Source organism: Monodon monoceros, unplaced genomic scaffold (genome assembly GCF_005190385.1).
Source record: "Monodon monoceros isolate NGI ecotype Baffin Bay Population unplaced genomic scaffold, NGI_Narwhal_1 Super_Scaffold_16, whole genome shotgun sequence".
In the NCBI taxonomy this organism is placed as follows: domain Eukaryota; kingdom Metazoa; phylum Chordata; class Mammalia; order Artiodactyla; family Monodontidae; genus Monodon; species Monodon monoceros.
Genome location: NW_021703772.1, coordinates 86,122,549 through 86,137,745, shown reverse-complemented (window position 1 = coordinate 86,137,745; position 15,197 = coordinate 86,122,549). Strand labels below are relative to the sequence as shown.

The window sequence follows — 15,197 nt, the reverse complement described above, 5'->3', positions numbered from 1 at the left end:
GTAATACATTTCCTAGCCTTTCTCCCCTAAATCCAGGGCAGTGTCTTCCCAGGATGGTGATATTATCCATGGTTATTGGTAGATCAACAGAGCTCAGGGAATAAAAATTAAGACTTCTTTTACTGCTGACATGGTCAAATCTGAATGGCTAAAACCATTTTAAAGCTTAAGAGAAAACAGCTAAGGGAAACGATAGCTGAAACTCTCAACCAATCTCACAAATAGTGCATTTCTTTTCACAGTGAGAAGTGAATGCTCTCAGAAGTTTAAAACACTGTGTGATTCTGGAGAAAAAGACGATATGTATTAATTTGGTTTTTCTTCCACCTGAACATCCTTCTCATCCCTATAAATATATCCTTGGATGTGAGTTAGGTGATTAAAAAATCAAAATATGTCACCCAAGACTTGTGCCAACTTTCTGACTCACTTCTCTTCCACGTCTGCCTCAGGCCTCAGGCCTCAACATTAAGAAACCCCTTGATTTCAAACCCCAAATTCTTGAATCTTAGTTATTTGTGGAAAGAATATCTATCTCCCAGAGTAATAAAGATCTGCATCTTCATCTAGGTGCTACTGCCACTTAACTACATGATGTTGATCAAATTATTCAATCTTTCTCAGGCTCCTTTTGTCCATCTGAAAATTTTCCTTCCCATCTGAAAAAGAAAAAAAATGGGAAGATTCCTAATGTATATTAAAGTTATCGTGATTTAAACAGCAAAGTACTAGCTAAGAATACACACAGAAGTCATCCACAGAGTAAAAATACCAGATGTGTGTGTCTGTGAGTTGTAGGAAGGTAGCATCACAAATCAATGGAGAATAGCAATTTATTCAAGAAATGTGGTTGGGGGAATCAGCTAGCTTTTGAAGAAAAAGAAGATTGAGATTACCATCACATTTCAAACAGTAAAATATACTGAGATGAATTAGAGGATATGAAATGAAATCATTTTTTAAAATTAGGAAAAAATATTAATGACATTTATCTGATTTATTTAAATGGATGAATTTTATAATAACAAAAACAATGATAGAAATTCCAAAAGAAAGAGTGCTAGATATGACCACACAAAATTTAAATAAACAAAATTAAGGAAAAAAAGAATTGGGAGAATATAAGTACAACAAAAGTAATGAAGTATTATGCACCTTAATACATAAAAAACTCACAAATCTATATGTACAAGGATGTTCATTGTAGCATTGTCTGTAACAGCAAAAAATTAGAAGCAACCTAAAAGTCCATCAGCAGGGGAATGGTTAAATAAATTATTTCCATATTATGAAATGTAACAACATTTTTTTTAAAGGGTGAGGTATTTTTATATGTACTGACTTGGAAAGATTCCCATGATATATAGTTAAGGGGGAAAAAAGCAAATTGTACCATATTATGTACTTTTTTAAAAAGAAAAACTATATATATATAGATAGATAGGTAGATGGATAGATAGAAAAGCATCCAGAAGGAACACCCATCTGTTAATTATAGTTATCATGAAGGAGTTTGACTAGAAAACCAGAGTATTTTACCTTTTTATTCTACATACTCCTGATTACCACACTGTTAAAGACTATGTGTTAGTTTTGTTATACAAAATAAGTAAGTGGATTAAGTAAACAAATAAAATGATATGCTCTCAATAGGAAAAAGGCAGGTGATATGAACAATTGTTCACAGAAGAAAAAATCCACATGGCTGTTCTTTTCTTAACTTCTTCCCCATTTCCTAACTTCAAAGAATCCTAAATTCAAACAATGACAATCATTTTTCACCTATCAAGTTAGCAATTATTTTAAAAAGAATAAAACCAAGTGATAATAATGCTAACAGAACTATGGGTTGTCATGTTACATATCCCATGTTATCATATTTTAAGAAAAGAGAACCAATATCTTAATCTAGCACAAGTTCTCAAAGTGTGGTCCCAGGACCAGTTGTATCATCTCTAGGGACTTGTGACAAATGCATATTCTCAAGTCCTTCTCCAGAGGTGCTGAACCAAAAATCTGAAGGTGAAGTTCAGCAAACTTGTGTTTCATATGGTTTCCAAATTACTCTCATGAATGGTAAAGTTTCAGAACCATCGATCTAATTGTTACATTTCTACTATTTTACCCTGAGGCAGGGTTTCTCAATAGCAACACTATTGACATTTTGGGCTGGATAAATTCTTTGTTTGGGGGACTGTCCTGTGCATTGTAGAATGTTTAGCAGCATCCTTTGCCTGTACCCACTAGATACCATAGCAACTCAACTCCCCCACTCCGCCCAGTCATGACAATCAGAAATGTCTCCAGACATTGCAAATGCCTAATAGGGGGAGTGGGAGTGGGTAGTTGCCCCATTTGGAAACCACTGCCTAAAGAAATACTCCAAAATGTGGAGAAAGAGTACACAAAAATATTTTTTAATACATCAATTTCACTTATACTAAGAAATCATAGGGTACAGCCCATTCTGTCCCATATAAGATGAGTAAAAAATATATACTACTTATATAAAACATGGGAATTGCTCATGAAGTGAAAAACGGTGAATACAAAATTATATAGAAAGTATTTTCTTGAATATGCATGTAAATAAATTACTTATACATTTATATTAAATGCTGGCAGTGTTATTCTCTTGCTCAAAACCCAAGGTTGAATTCCCATAACTGTTAGAATTAAGTCCTAAATCCTTACCAAGGCCCATGAGTCCGCCCACAGCATCTCCTACCTTCTCTGCCTCACTCTCCTCTTCTCTATTCCTAGAACCACCCAGCCCAACTTCACCACTGGGGCTTTCTACCTACTTTTCCTTGCCTGGCGTTTTCTTTCCCTTGGTTTGTGCACATAAGCTGCTCTCTGCCCCAGCGTCCCTTCCTTAGAAAGAACTTCTGAGCACCTTGTCTGCCACATGTGCACTTTCCACCTCTCTACACAGTGGAATAATCTAGGGGCTGTATTATCTACAGCCAGCCAGGCTCCACTCATTCTTGGTAAAGAAGAATCTCTGGGGATGGATTCTAGGCCATGAGAAACTTTTAAAAGGCTCCCAGGGTCAGTGGAAGAACCACCACTTCTCTTAGTTTTTCTTGAAGTACCTCAGTGCCTGAAATCACACCATATACTGATTAGTGTATTGTTTGTTGTCTGGTTCCCCTACTAGATTGTATGCTGCATATGGGCAGGGATTTTGTTTTACTCACTGCACCATCCTCAACATCCGGAACAGCGTCAGGCACCTAGCAGGTGTTGAGTAATAGCAGGTCTACTGAGTAACAGATTTTTATGAATGAATAATGGGTACCTTGAGTTACTGTTCACAGTTGCTGGTGTGGTTTTTTCTTTACTATACTTTACTAAATTTTCAAATTCTAATAGAATGTATTACTTTATAATCATAACAAAAGAAATTAAAGCTGATTTTTAAGTCTACCTTTGAAAATTGTGATATATTTGAAGCACAGTGATTAACACATAAAAGATATTCAACAAATAGTAACTACTGTTAGTGTTCCTTTTGATATTATCTACTATGTAAGAGCTTTGGCTATGATATCCCATTTTATCCATGGTTGTTATCACCTTATAGAATACATATTCAACCAGAAAGAAGCCATTTTGAAGTCTATGGGCTAGTCACTTTTTTTTATTTTATCACTCCTCCTATCTTATTGTTCTGAATATTGCTTTAAATATGCATTAGACTCTCCCTGTAATGGCCAATCAATATAAATATGAAACAAGTGAATAATTGAAAATGTTTCAGTCTTTTGCAATGAAATCAATGCAAAGAGGGTACTCAATAAATGCAAAGAATAAGGCCATGTTACCTGTGAATGTGCGACTGCCATATAAAGTACCTTTTCCATGATGTGCTTTGAAAGAATTACATACACATAGCTTTAAAGATAATTTAAAAGCAAAAATATCAGAATATAGCAGTAATTCCTTTTTAGGAGGATAGTTTTTTGCTTACTTTGGAAAACAATAATATGATATTTAAGTATAAAATTGAAGGCTTTACAATTAGTTTAAATCAATTAATTTATAAATTTGCATATAAAAAATGACTGAATCACCAGTGAATCACTGCCTTGAAATACATTAGTATTAAATGCAAAAACATTTGTGAATGCTCTTCTGCTTTTGCAATATTTGAAAAATTTTCTAACATACAGCCATGACTTTAAGGGAGAAGGTAGAATTCCTGCTAAGTCCCCAATCTTTAAAAAAAAAAATAAAAAGGCCAGTGTAGACAGCAGTATAGTTTGTGCAAATTGAGAGTAGGCAAGCATATGGTTAGCATGGAACCCCCCCCCCAAAAGTAGTTATAGCACATAGGAAACATAAGTTGAGCACATTGAAAATTTATTCTATTTTTAACAGCCTCTCTTCACTGAAATGGTCAAAGTCACAATTAACATTTCACATACAGTGGATGAGCTGTATTTTGCAAGTGTGACCTGATGGCAAAAGTACGTTTACCACCGCACTTTCCCCATTCAAGTTAAACCATCCTAAAGTTATGTCTGTTGGAAAAATCACAGCAATCCAGAGATAGGGAAGGGAATATTTTTAGTACACCTCCAATAACCTGAGGCTTGTTCTGCAGGCAATTATGTGGCTTTCTATTTGCTTTGCAAGTCACTATGGTAACAGCAAAGCACAAACTTAAAAGGAAGTTTGCATCCATATATCTGTTTGGAGCTGGACTATTATTAAATGCTTTGGTCTTCTTAATTCAGCATTAATTTTTAGTTTTATAGTAAATCTCTCTTTCATTTTGAATCATTTGGCTGTGATTTTAAGCAACTAAGAAAATTCCTTTGAGTTAGCAATTCAGCTCACTTTTGGAAAAACTTACCCAGCATAAGGCTCTGAGGATTTTTTTTTGCCTGGGGTCCAGCACCTATAGCTCTGGATTATAGATTGTTTCTAAAATAATCTAAAATTGATGGATCATTGCTCCGTCCATTTGGGCCCAACAAAAAGTAGCTCTGGTATTTCTTTTCCTTCTTATGCTGTAAACTGTATATCACCTTTTTGATTTCTTGCCAGAAAAATGAATTCTTACCCACTTCAAGATTTTATAAACTTGAATTTACTTAGCGGTATAAGAGTTTCTTTTAAAATGAACACATATCAAGTGCTATTTTGTGAAGAAATTCATAAAATCATAATTATTTTTGTCAGGCTATTTTAAACTAAGCAGTGTTAATAAATAGCCTTTTTCAAAAGAGTTGCAGTTTGGGGTATTTTTCCTATTAGTCAAGCATTCACAGGCACTAAACTTTGAGCTCTTCATGTGGCTGCAAATCACGTATCTTTGCTATAAGGAATTCTTGGGAGTAATCTAATGGTGAGTAAACAAACATGTAGAAGAATTTCCAAATATTGATCTAAGATCTAAATGTTTTTGCACCTTCTTACCATCCATCAATTTACTGTGTGGTAATCTCTCAACCATGTCTCTGCTCTCACCTTTCTCATTCAGATGTGGTCTTTTGCCTTTTGGCCTTTGTTTTGTCCTAAAAAGGGAGCTTCTTTCATTTCTTTGCTGAAAACAGGTTAAATTGTAGCTCAAAATTTACAACACTGTCATGGAGTTTAAGGCCAGATGAAATCTAAGCCCTACCAGAGGGATGGAACTTGCCAGAAATGACCACAATCTGACCTCTTTGAATTAGCTGCTATGGAGTTCTGAAGCCTGGGTGGCATAGGGGGGTAAAATCCATAATGTTTCAGACTTAGTAGATCCTTAGCAAAGCACACTAGAAGTAACATTTCTTAATGTATGCTGTTTATTGTCTCTCAAGAAATAGGATCCACAACGTGCAAGTAAGTTAGGGAGCACAAGAGTTACACAAAGATGAACAGGGTTAGTTTTCTGCAGGACTTGTCAGAGCCTTTATTATGCTATTGTGCATTGTAAATTTCCAAGAAAGAAAAATGGCATATAATTTTCTCCAAAACTTTTCTTACTCCAGATTGCTATTTTTGTGAAGTATGTCACAGAGATGGTGTTTTGCAGAACTCACTTTAGTGAAAGCTGTCTTGGAAGTACTGCCAAACCCATAGTAAAAATCTATTTGGTTTCTGAATCAGATCCTCCCCTCCAATAATACAACTCAACTGCATTTTAAACTACTGGAAGTACAACTTACTGTTTTTGAGAGTTTTCCATCTTACATACTAGATTGCATTTTTTTCCATGCAGGGCTTTTATTTCTTTCGATAGCCTCTATATCTCCTCTACATATGTTTTACTAGTTGAAGCCTTCAGAAATAATGACACTTGCAATGCCCAGATAGTCCCCATAGTGAGAGTGGAAATTATGACACCCATTGATCTGAGGTAAAAAACTGAGATTTGAATAATTTCGTAGGATTGTATTCTAGCTGTATTTTGACATTGTGGTTGACTACTTATGTGGTCCTAAATCAACCACTTAACTATTTAAGAGTCTGTTGAGGTACGGCGCAGGTAAGTTCACATTTGAATAGTGAAGTCTATAACAGCATGAATACATCCATAACAGCATGAATACATTTTCCAGACATCCCCAGTTTGGGAGCCTTCTTTGCTAGAAATATCTATCACCACCCTTTACTATAAAGGGGTTTAATCTAATGTGAATGTTGATGTGAGAATATTTTTGTCTATCTACATGAATCATATAGTTCAGTAGTTGGTGACTTCGACCCCAAAATAGTCTTCACCCTCAGCATCTTTTCTTACCTAAAGACTGATTGATTTCTCAATATACCAACTACTGGTTGGTTGATATTCAGAACATAAATTGCCAATGAAATACATACACACACACACACACACACACACACACAAGCACACGTTTTGTAACAGAATAGGCAAGAAAGCATGCATTCTGTATAATACATATCCACATTTTCTTAACTTTCTTTCTTAACTACATTTGATTTTTCTAAAAGTTATTGCAAGTAACTTAATTTTCCCAACTTGGAAAAAATTCCAAGCTGCTAAGAAAATTTAACCTGCAGTAATGCAAATATAACAAGAATACAACACTAAGTGTTATTTGGTAAAATCTACTTGTAACAAGATTACTTGAAAGCACCCATTAGTTAAAACTGGTTTTACTAAAGTCACACGGAGAGTGTGAAGAGAAATGGACACAAATAACACAGGTTGAGATGGCATGAATGTTCCACATTTACACACTCAGAAGAGCTCAAAGTGAACACTTGTCCATGGGAAATTCAGGAAACCGATGACTTGGCAGAAATCCATTACAGGAGTCCTCTCCCATGATCCACTGGCCAAGAGCGAATCCTTTCCCGGAGGGGGCTCTGACAGCCCGCTGTAGCCTCTTACTCTTCACTCCATTGAAACACAGCCTTGCTTTCCTCTAGATTTGGTCCTGCTCTGGATTCTCAGATCAGGACTTTTGCTGAGCAGGAAAAATATAAAGAACACTGGGAAAATTAAAAAATAATCTAGTCCCATTTCAGCCTTCTTTTTCTCCTCTCGCAGCTCGAGTCCCACCAGCTATATCTTTCCTGTATGCCCTGGAGACCCCTCCAGTCACGCCAGTTCCTCCAGATAGCCTAGACCTCTTCCAGCTTCTACCCCCATAATCTCCAATAATGACAGCCACAACTGTCCCTTCCAATAATCAGCTCTTGGACGTCCCTTGATTTCTAGCCTCACCTTGAGTTTGACACAATTCTGGCTCCCAGCTATACACAATTCTGTTTAACACAATTCTGGCTCCCAGCTATACCCCAAATCTCATTGTTCCTGCTATTGACTGAAATTATAGCCATTATTAACTAGGAAACTATATCTCCCATCATCAATCTGTCTTGAGGTCACCCCTTTCCCCTTTCAGTCTCCCTAAACTCCAGATCCTAATGTTCTTCTTCTCCCCTGTTGGCCCTATATCAGCCATTCACCTTCATACTTGAATAGGATTTTGCTTTTTTTTTTTTTTGCGGTATGCGGGCCTTTCACTGTTGTGGCCTCTCCCGTTGCGGAACACAAGCTCCGGACGCGCAGGCCCAGCGGCCATGGCTCGCGGGCCCAGCAGCTCCGCGTCATGTGGGATCTTCCCAGACCGGGGCACAAACCCGCGTTCCCTGCATCGGCAGGCGGACTCTCAACCACTGCGCCACCAGGGAAGCCCTAGACTTTTGCTTTTAATTTTACCTTCTTCATGCCCCATGCCTTCTGAGCCCTGTTCTCTGATAGATAATTCTTATCAGCCTAGACCTTTGCTACCTATGGGTAATGTTTTTAAAGTAACTTTTACCTAATAATTAATTGATCACTTATGTTATCTCTCTCCATATTTGTTTAACAAAATTTTAAATTATTATTGTGGCATAGTCAATGAATGAGTTAGCATCCCAAAAAGGTATTACTTTAAATCCAAAAGAGAAAAACTGTCTTCCTTTACAGTGAATCATACAAGTGATTTTTATAATCAAGAGGTCTGGGAGAGGCTCAAGAGAGACTTTAAGCCAAGGTAAATAGGTGTATTAAAGAGAAGCAAAGCCCCACTCCATTTGTGCCTACTCCAGGTTAGGAGAGTGTTTTAAAATCATTCTACAGACTTTTGGTAAATGTAGTAGCAAAGTGGCACAGTTTCTTACATTCCAAAGGAAACTCTAAACTTGAAGTCTCTGATAACTCACTGATACTTTAAATGTGAGAATCCCTTCCAGAAACGTAGTCATGCCAACATTACGCACAGGTACAAATGCTTTCCATTTGAAGGAGAAGAAAAATGAAAATGGGAGGCAGAATATCTTGAATATTTAGTCCAAGTTTAAGACTAATTTTCCCCACAATAAATCCATTGTAACCAGGCTGTCAATCACAATGCTACTGTGAGGAATAAAACTCCAGACCCCCTTATGGAAGGACCAATAACCATGTGGAAGATGGTAGAGTGACATGTCAGCCCAGTTATTAAGCATAGGAGCCATAACACACCCCAGGGCAATGATGTTTCCATGGGAGCTGCAACCCACCTGCCTGGGTCTGAGCCTCAGCTCTGTGTGATATCAGGCACTTCGCCGCTCTTGGCCTCAGTCTTCTCGTTTGTCAAAAGGGCTTAAACAATCATGGGATTGTTATGAAGTTAAATGAGACCAAAAAATTGCTTAGAATAAAATCAACTATATTTCAATTTAAAAATTAAATTAAATAAAAAATAAATAATAGGGACTTCCCTGGCGGTCCAGTGGTTAGGACTCTGCACTTCCACTATGGAATAGGGGTACGGGTTTGATCCCTGGTCAGGGAACTAAGATCCCGCATGCCTCTGCGGCCAATAAATAAATAAAATTGCTTAGAATAATACTTGATTTTGCTTGATTACTACTGATATTGATCAGGTCAGTGACATCTTGCTGACATCTTGTGGGGAGTCACAAACTGAAGGCTTTGGCCCTTCTCAGTCTCTTTCAGGAGAGAGAAGGCATGGGCTCTTGGTCACCGAAATGGTATGTCAGAGATCTGGGTTTGTGGAGAGATGGAAAGAGAGCAAGTCTTCCTTCCTCCTGCCTCCTCTGAGTGGGGACTAGGTGGGCCCACACAGACCAAACACAGAGTCCGCTAGAGCTCAACCAGTGCCCCAGTGGGCTCTGAGACTGGATGCCCCACTGCCTTGCAGTAAAGTATTCTTTTGCCCCACTTTATTCTCTGAGCTTATATTTCCCTTGGGTCGGTGTTCTGCAGGAATGCAGACTACAGTATTTCTTAGCACCCTGTCCTTCCATGTGCTCTCCCTATTTCCCTAACATCACTAAAACCTAATTTTAATATAAAACCAAGGGGGTTTCAATGGTGAGAATAAGCATTCTTTTTTTTTATTTTAAAGCCTCAATTGATAGGAGGGGGCTTTATTTTCTTTTTAAGAGTCCCGTGTTGAAGCAGGCAAGACATTACCAGTAATAAAACCACATCCTAATGTTTCATTGGTATTCCAGCTCTCCACAGTCCTCACATAAGCAAACATTTCTTTGATTCCAGTGGGACTCTTCTCCTGTGCAAATGCTACAGGCTTCTGCATTTTATTGAGATGTGAGCTAAATTGAGTAAAATGGGTGGGGACACTTAGAATTTTGTTATACACCTAAATGTCCCAGAACCTACCCTCTCTACGAAACATATTGCAATTAGCATTTGTCAGGAATACTTTACTCATGCTAATCACTAAAAACTTAATTATTTTTTTGGTCCTTCCATCATGAATTATGTATCTATTGTTCTATTTTTTGTGTGTTTGGCTTCTTATATATTCTGTGCATGTCTGACCTGTTTCCTCCATTGACTATAACTACTTCACAGGTTGAATCTTGTTAACTCTCCACAGTAATTTTTCTCATTTTTGCTAATTTATTCATTCATTCATTCCACAAACATTTATTAAGCACCCACAATGGCCAGGTATTATGGGGATAGAATCCTCCCCCCAAAAGTCATAGGTTCTATTTCCATACAGTAAAGCACACAGAGTAGAAGATTAAATAGTGCTGTGGTCTAGTAGTATTTCTGGAACCTGAATTTTTTTTTTTTTTTTTTTGCTTGTGTTGCATTCTGTGTTTTGCCAAAGCCAATCACTGCCCTTATTCTCCTTCTTTAAGTTGAAATTTAATGAAGAAGAAGGATTCAAGATCACAGAACTTTATAATTCAAAAGTAGCCACAATTTTATTCAAACTCCAATGGGTCTTTTTTTTCTCTCTCTCTCCATAGGATAGTGGCCGAAGCATCCAAGAACCTCATGTCCACACAAAGCCTAGGGATTGTATTTGGACCCACCCTTCTGCGAGCTGAAAACGAGACAGGGAACATGGCGGTGCACATGGTGTACCAGAACCAGATCGCCGAGCTCATGCTGAGCGAGTACAGTAAGATCTTTGGCTCGGAGGAAGACTGACAGACAAGACGAGTTACTGAGTATGTTCACATCTGTCTCGATGCCTAATATTTTTACATTTCTGTAAACATATTTCTGAAATATTTTTTTCCTTTCAAGTGACAGATGCCTCATTTTGTAAAAACTTAATGATGATTTTGTGTTTAAGTTCCAAACATTTGAATAAAATAGTTGACAGTATTTGCCTATATGTGTTCTACATTAACCCCTTCAGTGTTGTGCATTTCAGCACTTCTAGGCATACATTATGCATGCTCCATGCTATAGAATATTGTTCAGAGGACAGCATATATCCAAAAATAGCCTTAATTCGACTCCCGGGCATTGGACGTGTGGTTGTGTATGTGTAGACATGTAAGTGAGTGTGAGTGTGAGTGTGATTGAGAGTGTGGGTATGTATCCACACAGGTGAGCCTCTCCACTACCCTGGCTGCCTCAGGCCTCTGCCCATACGCCCACGGGTACACAAGTAGAACCAAAAGATGGGAGAAGGCAGAAATGAATACTTTTTAAATAGAACAAAGGAAATCAGGATCTCAACCAAAATAGACATATTTCCTCTTTCAAGAACCTTTTCATTAAGTGTAAATCTAGTCCAGCTATCCTTGGTGCTAGATGCTGAAATTTACAAATACATGTTGAATGGCATTTTTTCTGAAGAAAAATGGCAGTTCAAAACATTTGCCATTGGATATGTTTTGTTTTGTTTTGTTTTTGCGGTACGCGGGGACCTCTCACTGTTGTGGCCTCTCCCATTGCGGAGCACAGGCTCCGGATGCGCTGGCTCAGCGGCCATGGCTCACGGTCCCAGCCGCTCCACGGCATGTGGGATCCTCCCGGACCGGGGCACGAACCCGTGTCCCCTGCATCGGCAGGCAGACTCTCAACCACTGCGCCACAAGGGAAGCCCTGGATATGTTTTCCTACATATACTATTTGCTGTCCCATAAACATACTGTCTTATAAATTAGAAGCAAAATTAGTGCCCTGCAATTTTGATCTTTATATTATACAGGAATTGCATGACTGTTCATTTTTAATGTTAACATCCATTTTGAATCTTCATCAGACTGTATGTCTTCCTTTTCCCTGGCTATGTCATTTTATGTAGAATTTTTATTATGCTTCTGAGGATGCTTTATGGGTGAATTACATTAAATCCATCTAGAAAGAACTTTTTTTAAAAAGGCTTTTTTTTCATATGCCCTAAGGATTACTTGACTGGACTTGGATTGCTTTATCCATTTGATGGTTAATTTCAGTTGTCATGGGTAAACAAAAGGGTAACTGTCTAGAATATATCAAACATTGTTTTATTTTGAAAACTGTGTTCTAGCTGAACACATCTCATAGCCGGTTCTGTGAAATTATTCTGCTGATATAAATGTAGACTTATGTTTGACAGCTTTTTAATCAAATTCAGACGGAATAAATAAAGCTAATCCAGTGCGATAAAGAGTAAATCTAGTTATCGATTTGTTCATAAAATGAAAAATAAAGCATGTAAATAAAACACGTGAAGCACGGATCCAAGAGCAAACACTTAGAGCAATAAGGAGCTCAGAGGCCTGGGCTGTCTGCGTGGGTGGGGTATACGGTGGAGGGAGAGCGGCTGCTCGAGAGACAGCCAGATGTGCACGCAGCTCCAGCATCCACGGAGCTGCCTGAGGAAGGAGAGGTTTCCCTTACCCCTGTTGAATGTCTTCATTTTGGCAATGGCGCCAGTAAGTTGGCTGATGGCCAAGAACACAAGCGACCACAATAAATGCTGAAGTGTGGTTTCATGGAGTGGGACATATACAAATATCACAAAGCCAAGGAAAGTCACATGAGGCAGAACCCCATGATCTAAAGTTGCTGGTAGCAATGAGCTAACAGACTTGCAGCTTTAAGCTCTTCTTTTATTCAGAGTTGTGCTTGTGCCTTTCAGAAAAACATGGAGACATGAAACAAGAGTTTCTGGCATTCAAGTCCTCCTCATTTCCATGACATTTCATATTCTTAATTAGGTCTTCTCCAAGGCTTTCATTGCTTCTTAGTAGTCCGAGTGTTAAAATCTTATCCCTTCCCATGTCCATCTTTAAAGTAATTCTGGGAGCAACAGCCAGAGAGAAGAAGCGATAGCAGCCACAGAGACGTGGCACTACCTTCTCTGAGCAGGGACTCACAGCCCCTTGCCTCTGCTGCCTTCCAGATTTATGATCTTCAAAAGCAGCAGCTTCTTGATTTCCAATCTGATGGGATTTAGCCTTATTCAAACCCCAGCTGTGTCCTGTCCCTGCCCGCTAAGGGCATTTAATCAAAGACTGTGTTTCCTCTCTGGAAGAAGACCGTTCCAAGGTGCTGAGCCAAAGCGCCCATCACAGGATCTGACTTATACACACTAAAGGCACAAAAAAGTTTACGCCGAAAGGTCATTAGCTTCCATAACATCTCAGGGACAACGATGATGCTCATTATCCACTGTTCCAAGTTTAAAAGCCAAGATTGTAGGTATACTAGGTTGCCTCGCTGAGGGGTTAGATTTTATAAAACTGATCAACATTCTCCATCAAGAAGACATTTAAAGACAATGAGCATTTCTTAATCACCTTATCTGATCTAGGTGCAAGTCTAGACTCTGCTGATCGAATACAAAGTAAGGCAAATATTACTACACGAGGCAGTTTCACAGTCCGGTAAGGAAAACAGTCACCTAAGGATTAGTTACAGTTCAATCCCAGATCAGGCGCTCAGCCCTCTTAGTGACCATGTAGCCCCAGGGTTTAGCACCTCGACACAGAGATGCTCAAAAAGTATTTTTTCCAGTTTTATTCATAAGAAAGTATTTTTGAATGGGTGAATGAGCAGAAGCTGGTACAGAGGTGTTAAAGTTCAGTGGTTGACAAAGAACCAAAAAACAGATTGTGCCTGGGAGAGTCAGGTGAAGCTTCACTAGGAAGGTAACCCTTTCAATCTGGCCTTGACCAATGAGTAAAACTAACCAAAGAAAAATGTAGAAGACACACTAGGGAGCAGGAATGGCATGAACAGAGTCGTGAAAGACCTAACCCCTCCAAGGAAAAGTAAGAAGCTCATGGGAAGCACACGCCTGGCAATTTTGGAGAATAGAGTTGGAGTCAGATACAGGACGTGATAAAATATTTAGATTTTATCCTGTAGGCAAAAGAGATCCAATGGAGGTTGTAAAATGAGAAACTTTGTTTCTTAGAAAGAGAATCTCTAAATTCACCAGTGGGCAGAAGAAAACAAGGTACTTGGAGGACACTGGCATTTTCTCGTGTGTGGGCTTATATGTGTGTGTGTACAGCTTTTAACGTTTTCTAGGAGTGCAAGAGATAATCTTGTACTCTTAGAAGCATTTATATATTATGATGAATAAATATTTTTAAGAAATCATAACCTTAACATAATGGAAGTCCAAAGCAGTCTCCCTGGAAAATCAGGCTAGTTAGCATGTCCAATTGCAGCGTGGCTTTTCCTCCCAGGACACGGGAGCTTGTCCCTCTTTCCTACTCACAGAGCTTCTTGGAGATGGTATTTATTCCATCTTATATGTTGCAGGTCTGACTTTACTTAGCATGTGCCATATGACAGGATCACCATGCCACAGCTAGTAACTGAAAGCCATGTGATAGTTCTCTCTCTCCAATTAGAAAACAAAGGATCCAATTAAGAGAAATTAGAAAAGCTGTTAAAAGGGAACAATCACTTGCCACTGGTGCTGTCCTTACAGTTGAACACAGCTAGAAATTGACCTGTACTTCTCTTTTCCACATTTATTTTTTGTGAATTATAAGTTAATCATGCTGTCAATTCCTAATTAAAAGGTCCCGCAAAGATTTTCTGCCCAAAGGACTGTCACTAAGAGCTCTGGGTCAAATTGCTCTGTTGTCAAAAATGAGAAATAAAACCAAAACAATATCACCTCTCTCCTGGGAAACTCAAATCTTAATATGAAAAAAAATAATAAACCAACAAAAAAGAAAAGACTTTCTTCAAACATAATAGTCACATATTATTTCCTCAATTAAAAATGTTTCATCTCATCTTTAGAAAATAGGTGGATCTTTTTCTTCAAACCAAGGGTTGCAAACTAAAATGGGTCTCAGTTTTTCAGTTTATGAAATAGAATCATACTTGCCTTATCTCACCTCTTAAGGCTGTCTAATGGAATCATGTGAAGGAAATTAAAACAGGTAATACACTGTGAAAATAGAAGTTGTCCCATCTACCTCTGTCTGGAGGTAGATGATAGATTTCCAGCTTATTG

General features: G+C 38.3%; 1 protein-coding gene across 1 annotated transcript in view; it reads left to right on the top strand.

Moving 5' to 3' along the window:
- The window catches only part of ARHGAP15 (Rho GTPase activating protein 15), a 604,198-nt gene extending 592,537 nt beyond the window's left edge, over nt 1-11,661 (top strand). The window contains exon 14 of the mRNA XM_029224609.1: nt 10,741-11,661. Within this exon, the coding sequence (XP_029080442.1) occupies nt 10,741-10,924 (184 nt within the window). The 3' untranslated portion in view covers nt 10,925-11,661. The remainder of the gene's footprint in view (nt 1-10,740) is intronic.
- The last annotated feature ends 3,536 nt before the right edge of the window (nt 11,662-15,197 follow it).